Source organism: Triticum urartu, unplaced genomic scaffold (assembly GCF_003073215.2).
Source record: "Triticum urartu cultivar G1812 unplaced genomic scaffold, Tu2.1 TuUngrouped_contig_286, whole genome shotgun sequence".
In the NCBI taxonomy this organism is placed as follows: Eukaryota; Viridiplantae; Streptophyta; class Magnoliopsida; order Poales; family Poaceae; genus Triticum; species Triticum urartu.
In genome coordinates this window covers 68,893-84,908 of record NW_024113361.1, presented here as the reverse complement: position 1 = coordinate 84,908, position 16,016 = coordinate 68,893, and the positions used below count along the sequence as shown (strand labels likewise).

The 16,016-nt window shown below is 46.5% G+C and overlaps 3 protein-coding genes across 3 annotated transcripts; 2 read left to right on the top strand and 1 right to left on the bottom strand.

Annotated features, from left to right (window-relative positions):
• The first annotated feature begins 1,366 nt into the window (after positions 1 to 1,366).
• LOC125527079 (thioredoxin reductase NTRC-like) lies at positions 1,367 to 7,554 on the top strand. Its single transcript, XM_048691654.1, is given in 11 exon segments — positions 1,367 to 1,797; positions 1,953 to 2,166; positions 2,237 to 2,342; positions 2,743 to 3,008; positions 3,582 to 3,861; positions 4,196 to 4,210; positions 4,212 to 4,304; positions 4,789 to 4,875; positions 5,067 to 5,171; positions 6,323 to 6,453; positions 7,273 to 7,554. Coding segments are annotated over 11 exon segments (1,569 nt in total). The 5' UTR covers positions 1,367 to 1,586; the 3' UTR covers positions 7,334 to 7,554.
• A 2,981-nt stretch (positions 7,555 to 10,535) lies between these two features.
• Positions 10,536 to 11,831, top strand: LOC125527080 (translation initiation factor IF-2-like). The gene is made up of 2 exons (XM_048691655.1): positions 10,536 to 11,303; positions 11,407 to 11,831. Exons 1-2 carry the CDS (start codon positions 10,646 to 10,648, stop codon positions 11,553 to 11,555), a joined length of 807 nt encoding a protein of 268 aa, XP_048547612.1. The 5' UTR covers positions 10,536 to 10,645; the 3' UTR covers positions 11,556 to 11,831.
• A 170-nt stretch (positions 11,832 to 12,001) lies between these two features.
• Positions 12,002 to 15,721, bottom strand: LOC125527081. Its single transcript, XM_048691656.1, has 8 exons — positions 15,291 to 15,721; positions 14,827 to 14,860; positions 14,443 to 14,661; positions 14,082 to 14,171; positions 13,349 to 13,414; positions 13,171 to 13,265; positions 12,418 to 12,465; positions 12,002 to 12,336 (listed from the first exon to the last, which is right to left on the bottom strand). The coding sequence occupies exons 1-8, from the start codon at positions 15,569 to 15,571 to the stop codon at positions 12,219 to 12,221; spliced, it is 951 nt and encodes a 316-aa protein (XP_048547613.1). The 5' UTR covers positions 15,572 to 15,721; the 3' UTR covers positions 12,002 to 12,218.
• Positions 15,722 to 16,016: the final 295 nt, after the last annotated feature.

Here is a 16,016-nt window from a genome sequence, read left to right as displayed (position 1 = left end):
ATTTTCCCCAAACTGGATATGTCTGTGACGGTTGGCCTTCCGTTCGCTCGAACCAGCGTCCGAACTGATGATCCCACTCAGCGTGATATGCCGACCTAACCGTGAATATGTTATTCTTTGTGAACCTCCACGCCACAAAATCATCCATCATTCCTGACGGCACCAACGGAATAGCAAGAATTCTCTCCGCATCCACCTGCCAGAACGTATCCATGATCAGCTCGTGATCCCACACTCCTGTCGCCGGGTCGATCAGGTCAGAAACCTTCGACAACAGGTTTGCTCCTCTCGGGGTGACTACACGTCCATCCGCGCTCGTTGCCATCCATGGATCAGACCAAATATTAAAAAAGAACCATCTCCAATCCTCCAAATGGCCCCTCTTTTGAAAGTATGAATACCAGCACATATACTCTGCCATGTGAAGGAACATCGACTCTTCATCTTTGCTTCCAGAAGTTTCCCGTTCGGGTAATATTTTGATCTTAGGACCTGCGCACACAAGGAATCCGGATTCTCCAACAGTCTCCATACTTGCTTGGCAAGCAAAGCAAGATTGAAGCTATGTAGATCCCTAAATCCCATTCCCCCTTTGTTCTTCGGAATACAAAGTTTCCACCATGCCGCCCAATGTATCCTCTTATGATTATCGTCGTCACCCCACCAGTATCTTGATATGGCATCATCATCCCTTTGCAAACTTTTTTCACGCATATTAAACACCGACATCGCGAAAACTGGCATGGCTTGAGCAACAGCCTTAATGAGCACATCTTTCCCTCCTGTAGATAGCATCTTCTCCTTCCATCCGCTCAACAACTGATTGATCCGGTCAATGAGGTACTCAAAAGCTTCACTCATGTCCGCCCCCACCATTGCCGGTAGACCCAAGTATCTATCATTCATCGCTTCCGTGAATATACTAAATTTCTGACATATTATTACTTTTTCTTCCACTGCCAAATTCGGGCTAAAGTAGATGCTGGACTTTGCATCACTTACCAACTGCCCCGAGTTGTCACAATAAGCATCCAAAATATCCCGTAGGCAGTGAGCATTGGCCCCATCTGCTCTCATCAGAATTAGTGAGTCGTCCATAAGGAGACTGTGTATGCATTTTGTAAGTGTAGAGAAGTTTGATTTAAGAAGACAAACTTGAACTCTTGAATGCTTGGCACTTGGCAGCTACCCCTAGTAGGAATAAAATGCTTGGCAGGGCAGCTCCAACATTCTGGCTGGAAGCCTGGAACAGCGCCAGGTTCGCGAAAGCTCAACGCCGAAAAGGACAGCGGCGAGGTGTGGGGCAGAACCAAGGTTAAACGGCCAACCACAACCAGAGCGCCCGCTTCCAGTTCCAGCCTCCCTCCGGCAGCGCAGCAGCCGCGGCACGTCTGGCTCCCGCGGCCTCCACTCCCTCGCCTCCCCCCTATCCAATCCACCCATCCATCCGCTCCCCTGCGCTCCACACCCTCCGCTTGATTCCCTCCCCGGCCCGTCCACTCCGCCAACACCACCCACCACCCACCGACGCACAAGCAGCCACCTCGCTCCCACCCCGTTCCCGCCTCCCCCCTCCCCCGCGCGCGATGGCGGTCACGCGCCTCGCCGTGGCCGCTGCCCTCTCCTCCGCCCCGCCGTCCTCCTCCCACAGCCGAGGCAGGGCCACCCCCTCCTCCTGCCGCCCCCTCCCCGCCGCCTCCTGTTCTCGCGCGCCCAAGTCCAAGGCCCTGCGCGCCGCCGCCGCCCCCGCCGCCGACGCGGTCGACGAGGAGGCCCCCGCCTCTCCTCCCCCCTCAGGTGCGTCCCCTTCCCTCGCTCGCGTCCCTCCGTTCAGGTTTTAGATTGGAATACTTGACTGGCCTCAGCACGTAGTCCTCGTAGTCTCCCTAGTAGTGCTAGATGAACCGTGCGGTGGAGTGGAACAGTGGATGATTTTTCTCTCGTGGTTGCAGATCCTGGTAGGGGAGTGGAGAACCTGGTGATCATCGGCTCCGGCCCGGCAGGGTACACCGCGGCCATCTACGCCGCCCGGGCCAACCTGAAACCTGTCGTCTTCGAAGGTTACCAGGTGGGCGGTGTTCCCGGAGGCCAGCTGATGACCACCACCGAGGTGGAGAATTTCCCTGGGTTCCCCGACGGCATAACCGGGCCTGATCTCATGGACAAGTAAGGATGCCCACAATCTGTATTGAACCGGTAAACGTTGCGTTTGCGCTACTTACATGATTTATGCCAGAATGCGGAAGCAGGCGGAGCGGTGGGGTGCAGAGCTTCACCAAGAGGATGTTGAATTTATAGATGTGAAGAGTAGGCCATTTGTTATCCGTAGCAGTGACCGAGAGGTAAGCACTTCACGTTCTTCCTCTTGGTGCACCATAACATATTTTGGACTCTGAACTTGCCTCTCGTAAAAACAAGCTAGTGTTGCATGTGAATTTTGTGAACATTCAATTCAATGGTTACTATTACTGTGATGTTAATCAAAACCAGGATCCGTTTTAAATAGAAACGTAACAAAGCAGAGCTAGTGAAAAGTGTAGGGAAGATAATGCGAGCTCTGAACCAGTGCAGAATTCGATGCGCTTTACTTATTTAGGTCTTTGTCTACTTTTTAGCTCTACCTTTATGACTTGACTCTTAGTTGTGCTGTAATTTGTCTTGTCACCTGTTATTAATTTATAGTGCACGTGAATTATTTTGCACATATTTTTTGCCGCACTAATCTTAGTGGCATATATATAGGTGAAATCCCATAGTGTAATCATTGCAACTGGAGCTACTGCGAAGCGACTTCGATTACCTCGTGAAGAAGAATTTTGGAGTAGAGGTATCAGCGCATGTGCAATATGTGATGGAGCATCACCATTGTACAAGGGTCAAGTTCTTGCGGTCGTTGGAGGAGGTGATACAGCTACCGAGGAAGCGATATATTTGACAAAATATGCGTGTCATGTTCATTTACTTGTTCGAAGGGACCAACTACGAGCATCCAAAGCTATGCAGGACCGGTAAGGCATTCTCCAAGTCTTCCCTATAAAATTATATCCTTTACTGTGATAAATATCAAAGTAGTCTTACCTGTTCATCTAAATCTTTCGTCCATGGATTGTCAAGATTTCACTTATTTTCGGTGTTAACATCATTTGATACTTGATAGCTTAAACGGCTGTAAAAGGAATGCATGATTATTTCCACCTTACATCTATTGTAAATATTGCTCGTTCACCATTCGGTGATGGCATTTAATTGCATGGTAATATGCTGAGCTACCACTTTAAAATGTTGGTTACATCGGCACAATTGTTCTTCGTTAATACTACAATTTGTGCTTGATGCAAACTAGGCCTAACCGCAACCTGGTTAGTATTGGTCGCTTACCTGTTTAGATACTCGAAATCACAATATTTCCAGAGGCCCATAGAACTCGAGGGCTGTAATTTTTGTTTGAACTTGTCTGTAGATGAAATTGTTAAGTTCTTTAAAGGGTGTTAGCTCCTCTTCAGTTGCATAATATATTAATGAAGTAAAATTTCAATTGCCTGGATGTTTGGTTAACAGGTTGATTATGGCGAATGTTTCAGAGTACTCAACAACCCCAACATAACAGTACATTTCAATACAGAAGCTGTGGATGTTGTCGGCAATACCAAAGGACAGATGTCTGGTATTCAGTTGAGGAGAATCGATACGGGAGAGGAAAAAGTTCTTGAAGTGAAAGGTCTATTTTATGGGATAGGACATACTCCAAACAGTCAGCTGCTACAAGGTCAAATTGAACTTGATAGTTCTGGATATATTTTGGTTGATGAAGGCACTGCAAAAACTTCAGTTGATGGCGTATTTGCTGCTGGTGATGTGCAGGTAACTCCATCCTTCATTCAATATCTGAAACTTCTACATGATTGTAGTGTGCTGCTTGAAGAAACGAGGACTTAATCCTGCTGCAGTTCATGTGTGCTATCACCTCACCACGTTACTTGTTCTAGCTTGCTAGCACATCATGTCTTGATGACCCTGCCTCTACTGTTTGGAAAATTCTGCAATGAAAGGCAATATATTTGTTTTCTAAGACATAAGACTTGTAGCCACTCATCATTAGATACCTATCCATGAAATATAGATATTCAGATATTCTGTTTATTATTTCAGCCCATTATCATGAACATTTTTTTATTTCACACATCTTCACCTGCAGGATCATGAATGGAGAACAAGCTGTTACTGCAGCTGGATCTGGATGTATAGCTGCTTTGTCAGTTGAAAGATACTTAGTCTCCAATGATCTTCTTGTTGAATTTCACCAGGTATTATTTTTCATGCAAAATTTATTTGTTTAACGCAACGCAATTGATGCATGTGCATTTTGCCAGCTTCATTTTGCTTGGTCGTCATTGTCTCAATGAAAGCTGTCTCTTACCCTATGAATATCACTGGTCTCCAATATCATGGGTGTTGCAGTAATTTGTGTTAAATTTTGTCCATTCGAATTAAGCTTCCTAGTTTCCGTATATTAGCATGCTATGCAGGCATGCAGCCGCATTTGATTATTCTTTCGTGTATAAAATTTGGAGTTTAGACTTCCATCACCATAAGCTGTAGCGATGTGAAACTGTGAGTTGATATGTTCTGAATAAAAATCTGTGACGTTGTAAGTGGATAAAACCTGAGCTGCTAGAAATCATTAGTGTATGCATACTTAATGCACCTTCATATATTTTGGGGCTTATCTTCTGTAACAACCAATCAAGCTTATGTTACAACTTTTTGTTCTACTTGATTAAATTTCAGCCTGTTCGTGAAGAGAAAAAGAAGGAGATTGAAGGCAAAGATGTCGAGATGGGCTTCGACATTACTCACACAAAGCACAAAGGACAGGTGCCAAACATATACTCCCTCCGTTCGGAATTACTTGTCGCAGAAATGGATGTATCTAGACGTATTTTAGTTCTAGATACATCCATATCCGAGACAAGTAATTCCGAACGGAGGGAGTATATGCGTAGTGTGCCTCGTATAAATGCAAGTGTTCATGTCAAATTTGATCCTGAGCTTTGCTATCTTTGCAGTATGCACTCCGCAAGTTATACCATGGAAGTCCAAGGCTCATTTTGGTTCTATATACTTCTCCAACATGTGGTCCCTGCAGAACATTAAAACCAATTTTGAACAAGGTTAGTTCTTAAATTTTTGTAATTTAACTTTGAACATCTTAACATCTACTTAAATAAAATCTACTTGTCAGCCACCTTAAATCTAGTTAAACAAAATGTATCTTAGCATCTTCGCATCTACCTTAATTCTAGAAATAAATTTACTTTATGCTGGTTTCCTTTGACGACTGAGCATCCATAGTGACAAACCAAGCCAGTAGCCTGATAGTTTACATTTGGATCTGCTAGAGCATGCCGAAGCTCAATTGTCTGTTCTAGAAATAAAATCCTTATTGAAGATAAACTCAACCCAACAAAGAACAATGTAGGATTGAAACACACCAAATGAATTGAGTTGGCATATGCTCATGCTGTCTGCATTGCATTGTGGCATTTATGAAGTTGGAAGTCGATAAGAACTGCATCAGTTGAAGGTGCCAATGTGCATTCCAGTCATAAATATCACCCACTCGATTAAAAGTGACCCTCCACACGTGCATCAATTAATCCTAAATCTTATCTGTTTTCAACACACTGCTAAACAATGGTATATTTTTGTTAGGGCCCTAGGTATATGTCTAAGACACTGGGTACAGATGTTACCATTTGAAATGCATTAGGTGGTCTGAACCACACCACCTGATAGCTGATGGACTGTTCTATGGCAGCAATGTGACAATGCATGGATGTGATTTGATCACCTTGTCTACTTTTAATTTCATGAGAATCCCCTATTCAAGATAGCACCCTTCTCTATGCTTGGTGATATCACAGCAGTAGCCTTGTAAGAACTATAAATTTACCACTTCGGTGGTAAGAGTTAAATCTGATAGTTGCTCGTTTACCATTGGGTGCAGCACTGCACCTGCAACACCCTTGCTGATATATGGTACTCCCTCCGTTCACAAATATAAGATGTTTTGGATATTTCAATATGGACTACATACGGACTGAGATGACTGAACAAACACACTAAAACGTGTCTATATACATCCGATTCAGAAAGAAGTTAGAACATCTTATATTTGTGAACGGAGGAAGTACATAAGTTCTCAATTTGATACAGCTCCAAAAAAAAAAAGTTCTCGTGCAATTATATTATATTTTTGTTGTCTGTTTTGTTGCTTGCTAATAATGATACATCATCCTTATGAAAATGATATTTCTTACAGGTTATAGATGAATATGACGAATACGTTCATTTTGTTGAAATTGACATCGAGGAGGACCCTGAAATAGCAGAAGCTGCAGGCATAATGGGGACACCATGTGTTCAGTTCTTTAAAAACAAAGAAATGATCAGGTTTGCTTCTTAGATTGGTCTTGCTAGTTTTTCTACTAAACTACGGCCGCGACCTAAACCACAACTTACCTAAACATTGGGTTAGCTGATATACGAGTATTTTATTGTTCTTAGTGAACCTTCTTGCTCTATGACAGCAACCATTTTTGTACTTATACATAATTCCACTTTTGTACTTATCCTTTTGGTAGTAATAAGCCAAATTAAGCAGTGACCACCATGCTCACTTCATTTTCAATGGACGGGTTCTGCTGGAATTACATATCCCACAGTTAACAATTTTTTGCATCCAACCACAGGCTTAAGTCGAGATGTCACCATCCTGTAAATGAGGCCAAAACACATGAATAACTGGCATGTTGTATGTACACAGAGATAGATCAGTGGTCAACACTTACATGCATCTTCTTTCACGAATGCCATTTCGATGATGTTAAATAGGACAGTTGGCAGGACAAGTATGCTCTCTTTGCAAGTACTCCCTCCGTTTCTAAATATAAGCCTTTTTAGAGATTTCAATATGGACTACATACGGATGTATATAGATGTATTTTAGAGTTTGATTCACTCATTTTGCTCTGTATGTAGTCCGTATTGGAATCTCCAAAAAGTCTTATATTTAGGAACGGAGGGAGTACCTCTTAATTGTGACATGAGGGTTGCATTGTTCCGGGTTAACAAAGCTTCTACCATGCACCCGGAATTTCTCCCAAATATGTCGAACTTCTCTTGGGCAGTTGCAGAACTCCCGTCTTGCCTACTTTATATGGTGTCATAGCAGGCCCACCCTTCTGATATATCTTAATCTTGGAAATGCAGGACTTTCTCTGGTGTGAAGATGAAGAAGGAATACCGGGAGTTCATCGAGTCGAACAAATGATCTGAGCTCAATGTTCGTTCCAGGGTTTTGAAGTGTAATGGCCTCCATTTACACATATATATTGACTATATTTAGAAGCCACGCTGGTGGGCAATTTTTGGTCAAAATTCTCAGATGAGCCTGGTGCAGTCCGATGCCATAGGAAATTAACTGACCACCCTTATTGAATCCAAAATATATTCTTTGTTGTACAATATAACATCTTGTTGACCCCTTGCTCATGATCGTCTCAACAATGTGCATAGTATCTTTTATGTCTTTACTCAGTATACAGATCATATGCAATCTATTGCTGTCAACACAACTTTAAAGGGCCCTGCTATTGACCGGCGTTTCATGTCTATCCTCCACATGGTGCCCTCTGTCCCCCTATCCACTCCTCAACTCGTAGCCTCTGATCTTGATCTGCTGTCGTCCTTTAGTGCCGTGTTTAATTGAGGAACCGAATGAAATGGAATGCTATTGATCAAATGGGCCGTTTTGTTCATGTTTTTTTTTTGGAAAATAGAGTTGAAATATTTACCTCGTTCATTAATTAAGAATAGAGGTTATAGAGTTTTTTCTTGAAAAAGATGAGCGCGACATGTTGGGAAATACAAAAAACTCACCCTCCTGGCAATGATATTTCTCAAATGCCTAGCCCTTCCGACGTCCTAAATTAAGTCTCAATTTTATAATGAGGTGGAGGGAGTACGTGACAACCTCTAAAATGTAACGAGGTGGTGTGGCCTTTTTTCTGAAGACACAGGTATTCCATTCCGTCCATTCTAATTTGTCCGGGTGAGGCAGGCCACGACCTTTGGATTTTTTTTTTGAGCATCAGTACAAACACAAGCGCTCATATACACGCGCATACATTCATCCCTATAAACGCACACACGCTACGCTTCTCTCGTCCGGCTAGGAGACAGATCCAAAGCCTCCAAATCAACACCAAGTCGGCATTCTCCACCCTCAAAGTGAACCGTCATTTGAAAAGAAAAGGTGGGTTGCCAATCATTCGGTCTCGTGCATAGGGACAAAGGCGACAATTTCCCTATCCACACTTGTGTGCTTTTCTCACCCTCCAATGCGTTTGTTTGGAGTAAAAAGAAATATAATGAAATGGTTTCGTGCATGACTTTTTTTTATCAGAGAGATGGAATGGAATGAAATGGGATGAATTTGGTTAATCTCACATCTTCTATTATCTATTGAAACAGTAAGATTACCTCTCATATGAAACCCAATTCATTACATTCTACTCCATCCGTCCCAAAATAAGTATCTTGTTTTGAGACGGATGGAGTATTGTACTACCCAACCAAACATATCCTGAACCTGATGGGTAGTCAATTACACAACCTGTAATTGGCCTTGCCGGCCAGGCTGCACTCACCTACCCTCATTCGCCAACCTTCCCCGGTAAATATTCTCGTTAAACATATGTTGCAGAAATTTTGTCTTGTCTTAGTGGACATAAGTAGTATCCTTGAAAACCATGACATGGGGCTGTGTTCCTTATGTAAACCACCCCGAGGCCGGCACACCGTACAACATTGTAGGACATCAACGGATGCACGATGCATTTGGTAAGTGGATCCACACACAACCAAGTAAACCATGAAATTCATGCGATCTGTTTGTCCGTTCCAACCTTTCTGGCTGGACTCATCGTATCCCGTCCCCACGAGCACTCGGCGTACGTAGGCCCCGCCCCTGCTGGTTCCATCCAATCCACACCTCCCATGCTGTGAGATCCGGTGACTTGCTACCAATGAATAGCGCGGCTACATTTCCCCTCTCTAGACCATTCAATCGACATGAACAGCCCCTGATCTAGGCTGTCCACTTGTAAGAGCCAATTTTAATGGGGCGACCTATTTTGTCCGCCCGTGTCTGTTTGTGTCGGCGCGAGCAAAAATGGTGGCCCAACGCGCCGACCCAAACCCAAATCACATCCGCTTCGCGTCCGCGCCGACGCATTTGCGGCTTAAATTTGCGTTCCAAATGCGTCGGCGTGGACGCCGAATGGACGACACGCGCGCTTTCTCGCTGTCCGTGGCGTCCCCACCTGGCGGCCGTCCAACTATCCGCTCCCCACGCGTCAGCGACGGTGGTCATCTTTTTTTAAGCCGATCGTGCGGCGGGTCCGTCCTCATCCAAACTCGTCGTCCACATCTAGGCAAGCTCGCTCCCCCATCACCGGCAAACCCTAGCCAACCCTAGCGAAAATGAGGCTCTTCTCTGGCGCCGACAGCAGCAGCAGGAAGGCCAAGGGCAAGGCCCCCGCCGTCCCTTTCCCCTCCGAGTTCCCCCTGGGCCGGCCCTGCGTCGACGCTTATCGACCTCACCGACCCCGAGGACGACGACGACGCCATCGCCTAGGGCAGCACGCCACCTTATAGTTTATTTGTTTAGGCCTTCTTTGGTTCATAGGATATGAATTTTATAGGGATAGGAAAATCATAGGAAGTGAGATGACATGCATGTCAATTTCTATAGAGAAAGAGATGTCATTTGATGCATAGGATAGGATTTTTTCCATTGAGTCCAGGCTAATGTTTTTTTTCTCCAAAACATGAAGGATTGATTCCTATCCTATATAGGAATAGGAATCCATTCCTACAAACCAAAAGGCTTTAAAAGAATTTTTCCTTTGTATAGAATTCCTACAAAAATCCTACAAACCAAAGGAGGCCTAATTAATTTTATTTAATGCTAATGTAAACACGTGGACTCTTGCCAGCCTTCCTGGCCGGCTTTAATGTTTAATTAAATTGTTTTTTATTTTAAATATGTATGCATAGTTTTATTTTTTTTGTCGGCGCTGTCAAAACAGATCGGACGAGCATTGGGCGCATACACCGGCTGACCGACCCAAACGGGCTCTAATCCGACGGCCATGTTACTTTTTTGCAATCATGTTACGGTTGACTTGCTACTAGACGCAAGCAAGTTGATCTCATTCCCGCGCGCCGACGCCGCAACATCCACCATCCCCTCGTGCCCAAGGTCTCACGAAGCCTCGCCGCCGCTCCAGAGTCTTCACAGAGGCGAGACACGCGTCGGCACCGCGCACGACGGCATCCGCCTCCAGATCCTCCGTTTTATCCCGCCCCCGAAACCGGGCAGACCACCCGACCCGCCCAATCCCCCACCACCTCAAAATAACCCCCCAATCCCCCCGAAACCGGGCCCCACCCCCGCCCCGCCCCGTCCCGTCCCGTAACTTAACAAACCCGCACAGCCACACGCCAACGCCACCACCGTCCCCGCCCCAACCGACCTAATACCGAGCCGCCACCGGCGACGGCCAAGCCCGCCGCGGCAATGGAGGTCGCCTCCCCCTCCTCCTCCTCCTCCTCCTCCTCCGCGCAGCCCCCGCCCAAGCCCCGCCTCCGCCTCAACCCGGCCGCGCTCCTCCTCCGCCCCGTCCCGCCCCCGACCCCCGCGGCCCCATCGGCTCCTCCGCCCGCGGGTCCCACCTCCACCGCCGCGCCTCCCCCGCGGCCCGGGACCGCCGCCCACCCGCTCGTCGCCTTCCTCTCCTCCCTCGTCCCGCGCCGCGGCGGGGAGCGACCGGGGCCCGCCGTGGCGGCGGCGGCGCGGAGGGCGGCGGAGAGGGACGCCCTGGCGGAGCTGCAGATGGCGGGGTGCGCGGTGCCGCTGTTCCGGCCGTACGTGGCGCGGCTGCCCTGGCACGGCGGCACGCGGGCCTGGCTCTCCAAGCTCTTCCCGCGCTACGGCCACTACTGCGGGCCCAACTGGTCCAGCGGCAAGGAGGCCGGCTCCGTGCTCTGGGACCGCCGCCCCGCCGACCACCTCGACTTCTGCTGCTACTGCCACGACATGGCCTACGACACCCACGACCAGGCGCAGCTCCTCCGCGCCGACCTCGCCTTCCTCAGCTGCCTCGAGGGCAGCCGCAAGACGCCCGCGCTCGACGGCGTCGCCGCCGCCGCCATCTACCGCTCCATGTGCATCTTCGGTCTGATTCATCTTCAACTCCTCTTGCCCAATTCATTCTTGTGCACACTGCCTATGCAAATGGAAGATTGACATTTCTTTCTTCTCTGATGATGCGCGTGCAGGGCTCAAGACCATACTGATACCATACAGGACCAACTTGGTGCGGCTGCAAACCGGGCCGAATTACGCCGACGCATTCGCCGATTTCATGAAGAGGATGGCCTCGTCTTCCGGCAGGGCGATGACGGGCGGCGAGAAGCAAAGATTTTGAGGGGCAACTGTGTTGCCGTCGATCGAAGTGATCCGAGGTGATTGATGGTGTTGAATTGCTCGGTGATTGAAATGTGCATAACCAAGTTTTCACAATGTAGCAATTGTAGTTACCGATGGGGAACTTGGTACTCCCAATGTGTATATAGGTTAGCATACGACCATATCAACAATGTAACTTAGCACGGCAAGGAATTGCCAAATTGTTACAACGCTGATTAAACCAGGTTTGATCCTGCACAAGCCCTATTGGGTTCACTGTCAAATGGGTGGAGAAGAGAAAAAGACCCAACTACTGATTTTGTTCTTGCACAAGATATGATATCTGAATCCTGGGCAGCATCTTCTAGGCCATTCATCAATCCACAACATATTAATTCCTTTCATGGAAGTTAAGTTTTGACTTCATTTCATCTCTAACAGCCTGTATGACAAACAAGGTGTATATATAGGAGGCCACGTTAACAATCTCCTCTGTATTTCATTTCACTGATCATCAGAGTATTAATCCCGACGTGCCTCAGAACCGGCCATATTTACAAGGGATTGTTAATCTACAGGACTATACAAGAACGCACTTGGAGCTATCAAGTGCAGAAATAATGGCTATCTATAGCTACACATACACCCTATTGGGAGTATGATCCATGACTAGATGGAGGCTCTAACTTGTCCTCACGTAAGCCTGTGGGAACATCCTTGGGAAGTAAGCGCGCTTCGCTTTGACAACCAGCCAATACGCAGAGAAGCAAGGGACATGAGCGACGGCCATGGCGAGGTACCTGTACCGGATTATCGTTGCGGTGAGGATCGCATGGTCGATGGATAACAAGGTCTAAAAGTGAGGTGATAGAAGTACATACCATAGCGGAGCCCCGGGCGATGCAAGGTCGAGAAACGGGTAAGGCCACCTGGAGAAGATGGTAACAGAATTACATATACAAATGATAAAACGTAGGAGTAGAACTAGATGAAACCTGAAGTGTAAGAGAACACATTTTCCCTAATTTTAAAAGCATACATACTGAAGTAACTGAGCTAATGTACATAGCAGCATCCAAAAGAATAAGAATCAGGTGATGTATTCTAGAATACACACTGTTGGTAAGTAGAGAAGATCTATATTTGGTCAGAAGGTGGCTAATTATATATGCCCAACACATGTCCAGATGGTTTGGATAAACTGCGTCACATGCAAATGGGCAGAGCCCATTTTACAATTCAGAACAGTCAGGCACAGCCTGGATTTCTTAGATAAACTATGTCACATGGCCATGGAATGGAAGAGCATAGTGTCACGCAGTAAAGCATTCTATTGATACAATTTTCATTATGCTTTCAGTTTCTACTTAAGAATTTACAGCAAAAATTTCTGTCGGACAATGCCAATGTTGTTTAAGATATACTCTCATTTCGGTGCTAGATACATCCGTTTGAGCGTCAACTAATTCCGCACGGAGGAAGTAATAAAGAGGCTCTGACATTTTTGTATCTTTCCTTAGAGTACACATGTTTAATTTAATGCAAACATGAATTTGACTCGGAAAATGCTGAATTGGAGGCACTGCATCAAATTCAACAGTGTTAAGCAAATTGGGAGGATAGGAGGGACCTACCAGGATAAAGCTCCGGAAGCATGAATGACCCACTGGAAGGTCACATAGGAGCAACTCCAAAATACGAAGAAAGCGATCCGGTACCAGGGAAAAGGCTGAAAAACACAAAGGTCCAGCTGAAGAACTAAATGAACTAACACAAAAGACAGAGCAATGCGATTTTTACATGCGATCTTACCATATTGTTGAGAAGTGTGTCTATGAGTAGGAGAACAGCATTAACAGAGTGCATGCCATCAGTAACCTGAAAGAAATTTGAAAGGTTAAGGACAACATAACAACAGACAGTCAATGTCTTGAAAGCAGTGAATTTGGTGCAAATAAACGTATTAGAAGCTGATCCATTCGTGAATGATCTATGTGGGCATATTTCAATTTTGAATTCATCTCTTGTATCCAAGACTAGACACTGACATAAATAAGAGAAGGCATGACTACAACGGTAATCAGATCTAAGAACATGGATGTCGATCAAGACGGAAACAGGTCTGTTTGGCTAGCTACACATGCCCAGGACTGATTACTGCTCCCCCGTCCCAAAATAAGTGTCGCTGATTTAGTACAACTTTGTACTAAATCAGCGACACTTATTTTGGGACGGAGGGAGTACTAATCAGATGGCATCTGCTGATGGACATAATCTATGTTGAGCAAAGTCACAGAGGCTATTTTACTAAAAAAAAATGTACTATGGTTCTTATCACTGGGTAATAAAACCAAGAGTCATGCCAAGTAGTAATATTATTGACAATGGAGGATTGTTACTGTTCACATATCAAGCAGGGTAATAAATAATACACCCTCTGTTCCTAAATGTAAGACATTTTGGCAGTTCAAGTTCAAATTGAACTGCCAAAATGTCTTACATTTAGAAACAGAGGTAGTAGTGCATATCTGGAATGTTCACATACCATGGAAAGCCCAAATTTATCACGGTAAAAGAATGGCACAAGGAGTCCCCAAAATGTGACATCAGTCAACATTGTCGCTCCTGCACTAGCCTGCAGACAGATAAATACTAGTATTAGACAAACAACATAGGCCAGTTCAGAAGGTGCGGATGAACAGGTTTTAGGAAGGGCAAGTAGGAAAAATGTAAAGCTAAAACAAAGACAAAGAAAAATAGGTGAGAAAACACACTACTAATTAGGTTCAGCTGCGCTATGATGGTGGTACTGCATAGTCCTTCCAACCAGTAGCAGCTGGATTTGCAGAATCGTTGAGAAAACACTGTCTATTAATACAATCTCAAAAGGACAGTTGAGTTCAAACCTGGTAGATGATTTGCATACAACGTCCCCAGAAAGCAGCTCTTTTCTCATTTGCTATTTGTTCATAATAGCTTGCCATCTTGTCTTTCTCATCATTTTTCCTCTCTCCAGAAATAGAAGTGGAGAGGTCACGATTTTCAACATCGCCATATTCATCAGTTTTTCTTAAGCTTTTCTTTGAGTACGACCAACATCCATGAGCTGATATAGCAGTTGCAACCTAAGAGTAAAATGCCAAAAAAGGTGAAAATGTGGTAAGAAAACTAAAATTAATACATTAGCACATCCAGAGAGGAAAAGGTGGACATAATTGTGTATGATCGCTTGTAAAACTTTTCACAAGGTAGTTGCAACTTGGTAAGACACCATGAGGCAGAGGACATACCGCAAAATATATGGTGACTAATAAAAAGGTCCACCTGCAAAGCCAATTGGGGAAAGAAAACTAGTCAAAGGACAGTTAGGAAACAAGCAACAGCACGACAACTAACTAAAAAGGAGGTAGGAAACAAGCAACAGCACGGCAACTAACTAAAAAGGAGGTGCTTCTGAAGTTCTGAGTCACTAACGGAAGATGGAAAACATTCTACTACAGGCCAAACGGTTTTGTGTCGGGCAGAGTGCACCGTGCTCAAAACCGAAAGTAAGAGGCTTCAGCTCTACAAAAGCTGGGCAAATATACGGACGCTGAAGGCAAGTTCACTCAGTGACGAACTATGAACATGTGTCCAAGAGGGGGCCAACACATGGTGACCATGTCGTGGATTTTGACACACCAAAATGTTTGTGTCTTCAAGGGCAAATAGTCGAGCCACATTCGATCAAGAGGAGGAGGAGGAGGGCGCGTACTGGGTGTAGAAGAAGAAGACCCTGGGGCCGTGGGGGACGATGTCGCGGACGAGGAGCGCGGCGGCGGCGGCGAGCGCGAAGGCGCGGTAGCCGAGGAGGCAGCCCGGGTGGAGGCGCGGCCAGCAGGGGAGCCAGAGGTCCGTGGCGCGGAGCGGCGCCACCGACCTCCGCAGCCGCGGCAGCAGCGCCGCCGCCAGCGCCGTGGGCACGGCGATGAGCGCGCCGCAGACGAACACCTGCCACCGCAGCCAGTACGCCGCGCCGTCCGCCGGCGTCGACATCGCGCCCCAACCCCCCGCGAGGCCGGCCGAGAACCCTAGCTGATGAGTCGCCTCTCCTGGAGGAGGAGGAGGAGGAGGAGTTAATGCGGCCTCGCGCGCGGCTCCGGGTAGTGGTTGGAAATTTGATGCTCTGGTGGTGGTGGCGTTGGGGCGCGCGCGGGTTGAAATAGACGTGGAGCCGCGGAGACCGGTGGGGAACGCGTTGTTGTTGTGTGGCTGCTCTCCGGCGGCTCGGTGGGAACGGCGTTAGCCGGTTGACGGCAGCGGCTTTCTTTCCTTCCGTTTCCACGGCGGATCCGACGTGACGGGCGGCGGCGCGGGCGTCTAGAAGATCGACGCGATTTGGCGGCCGAAATATGAATCCGGTGGACACTTGTGTGCTGGTCCACGCAAGCGAGGAGATTGAGTAGCTTACGGTAAACGCAAGTGAGAAGTTTGAACATCA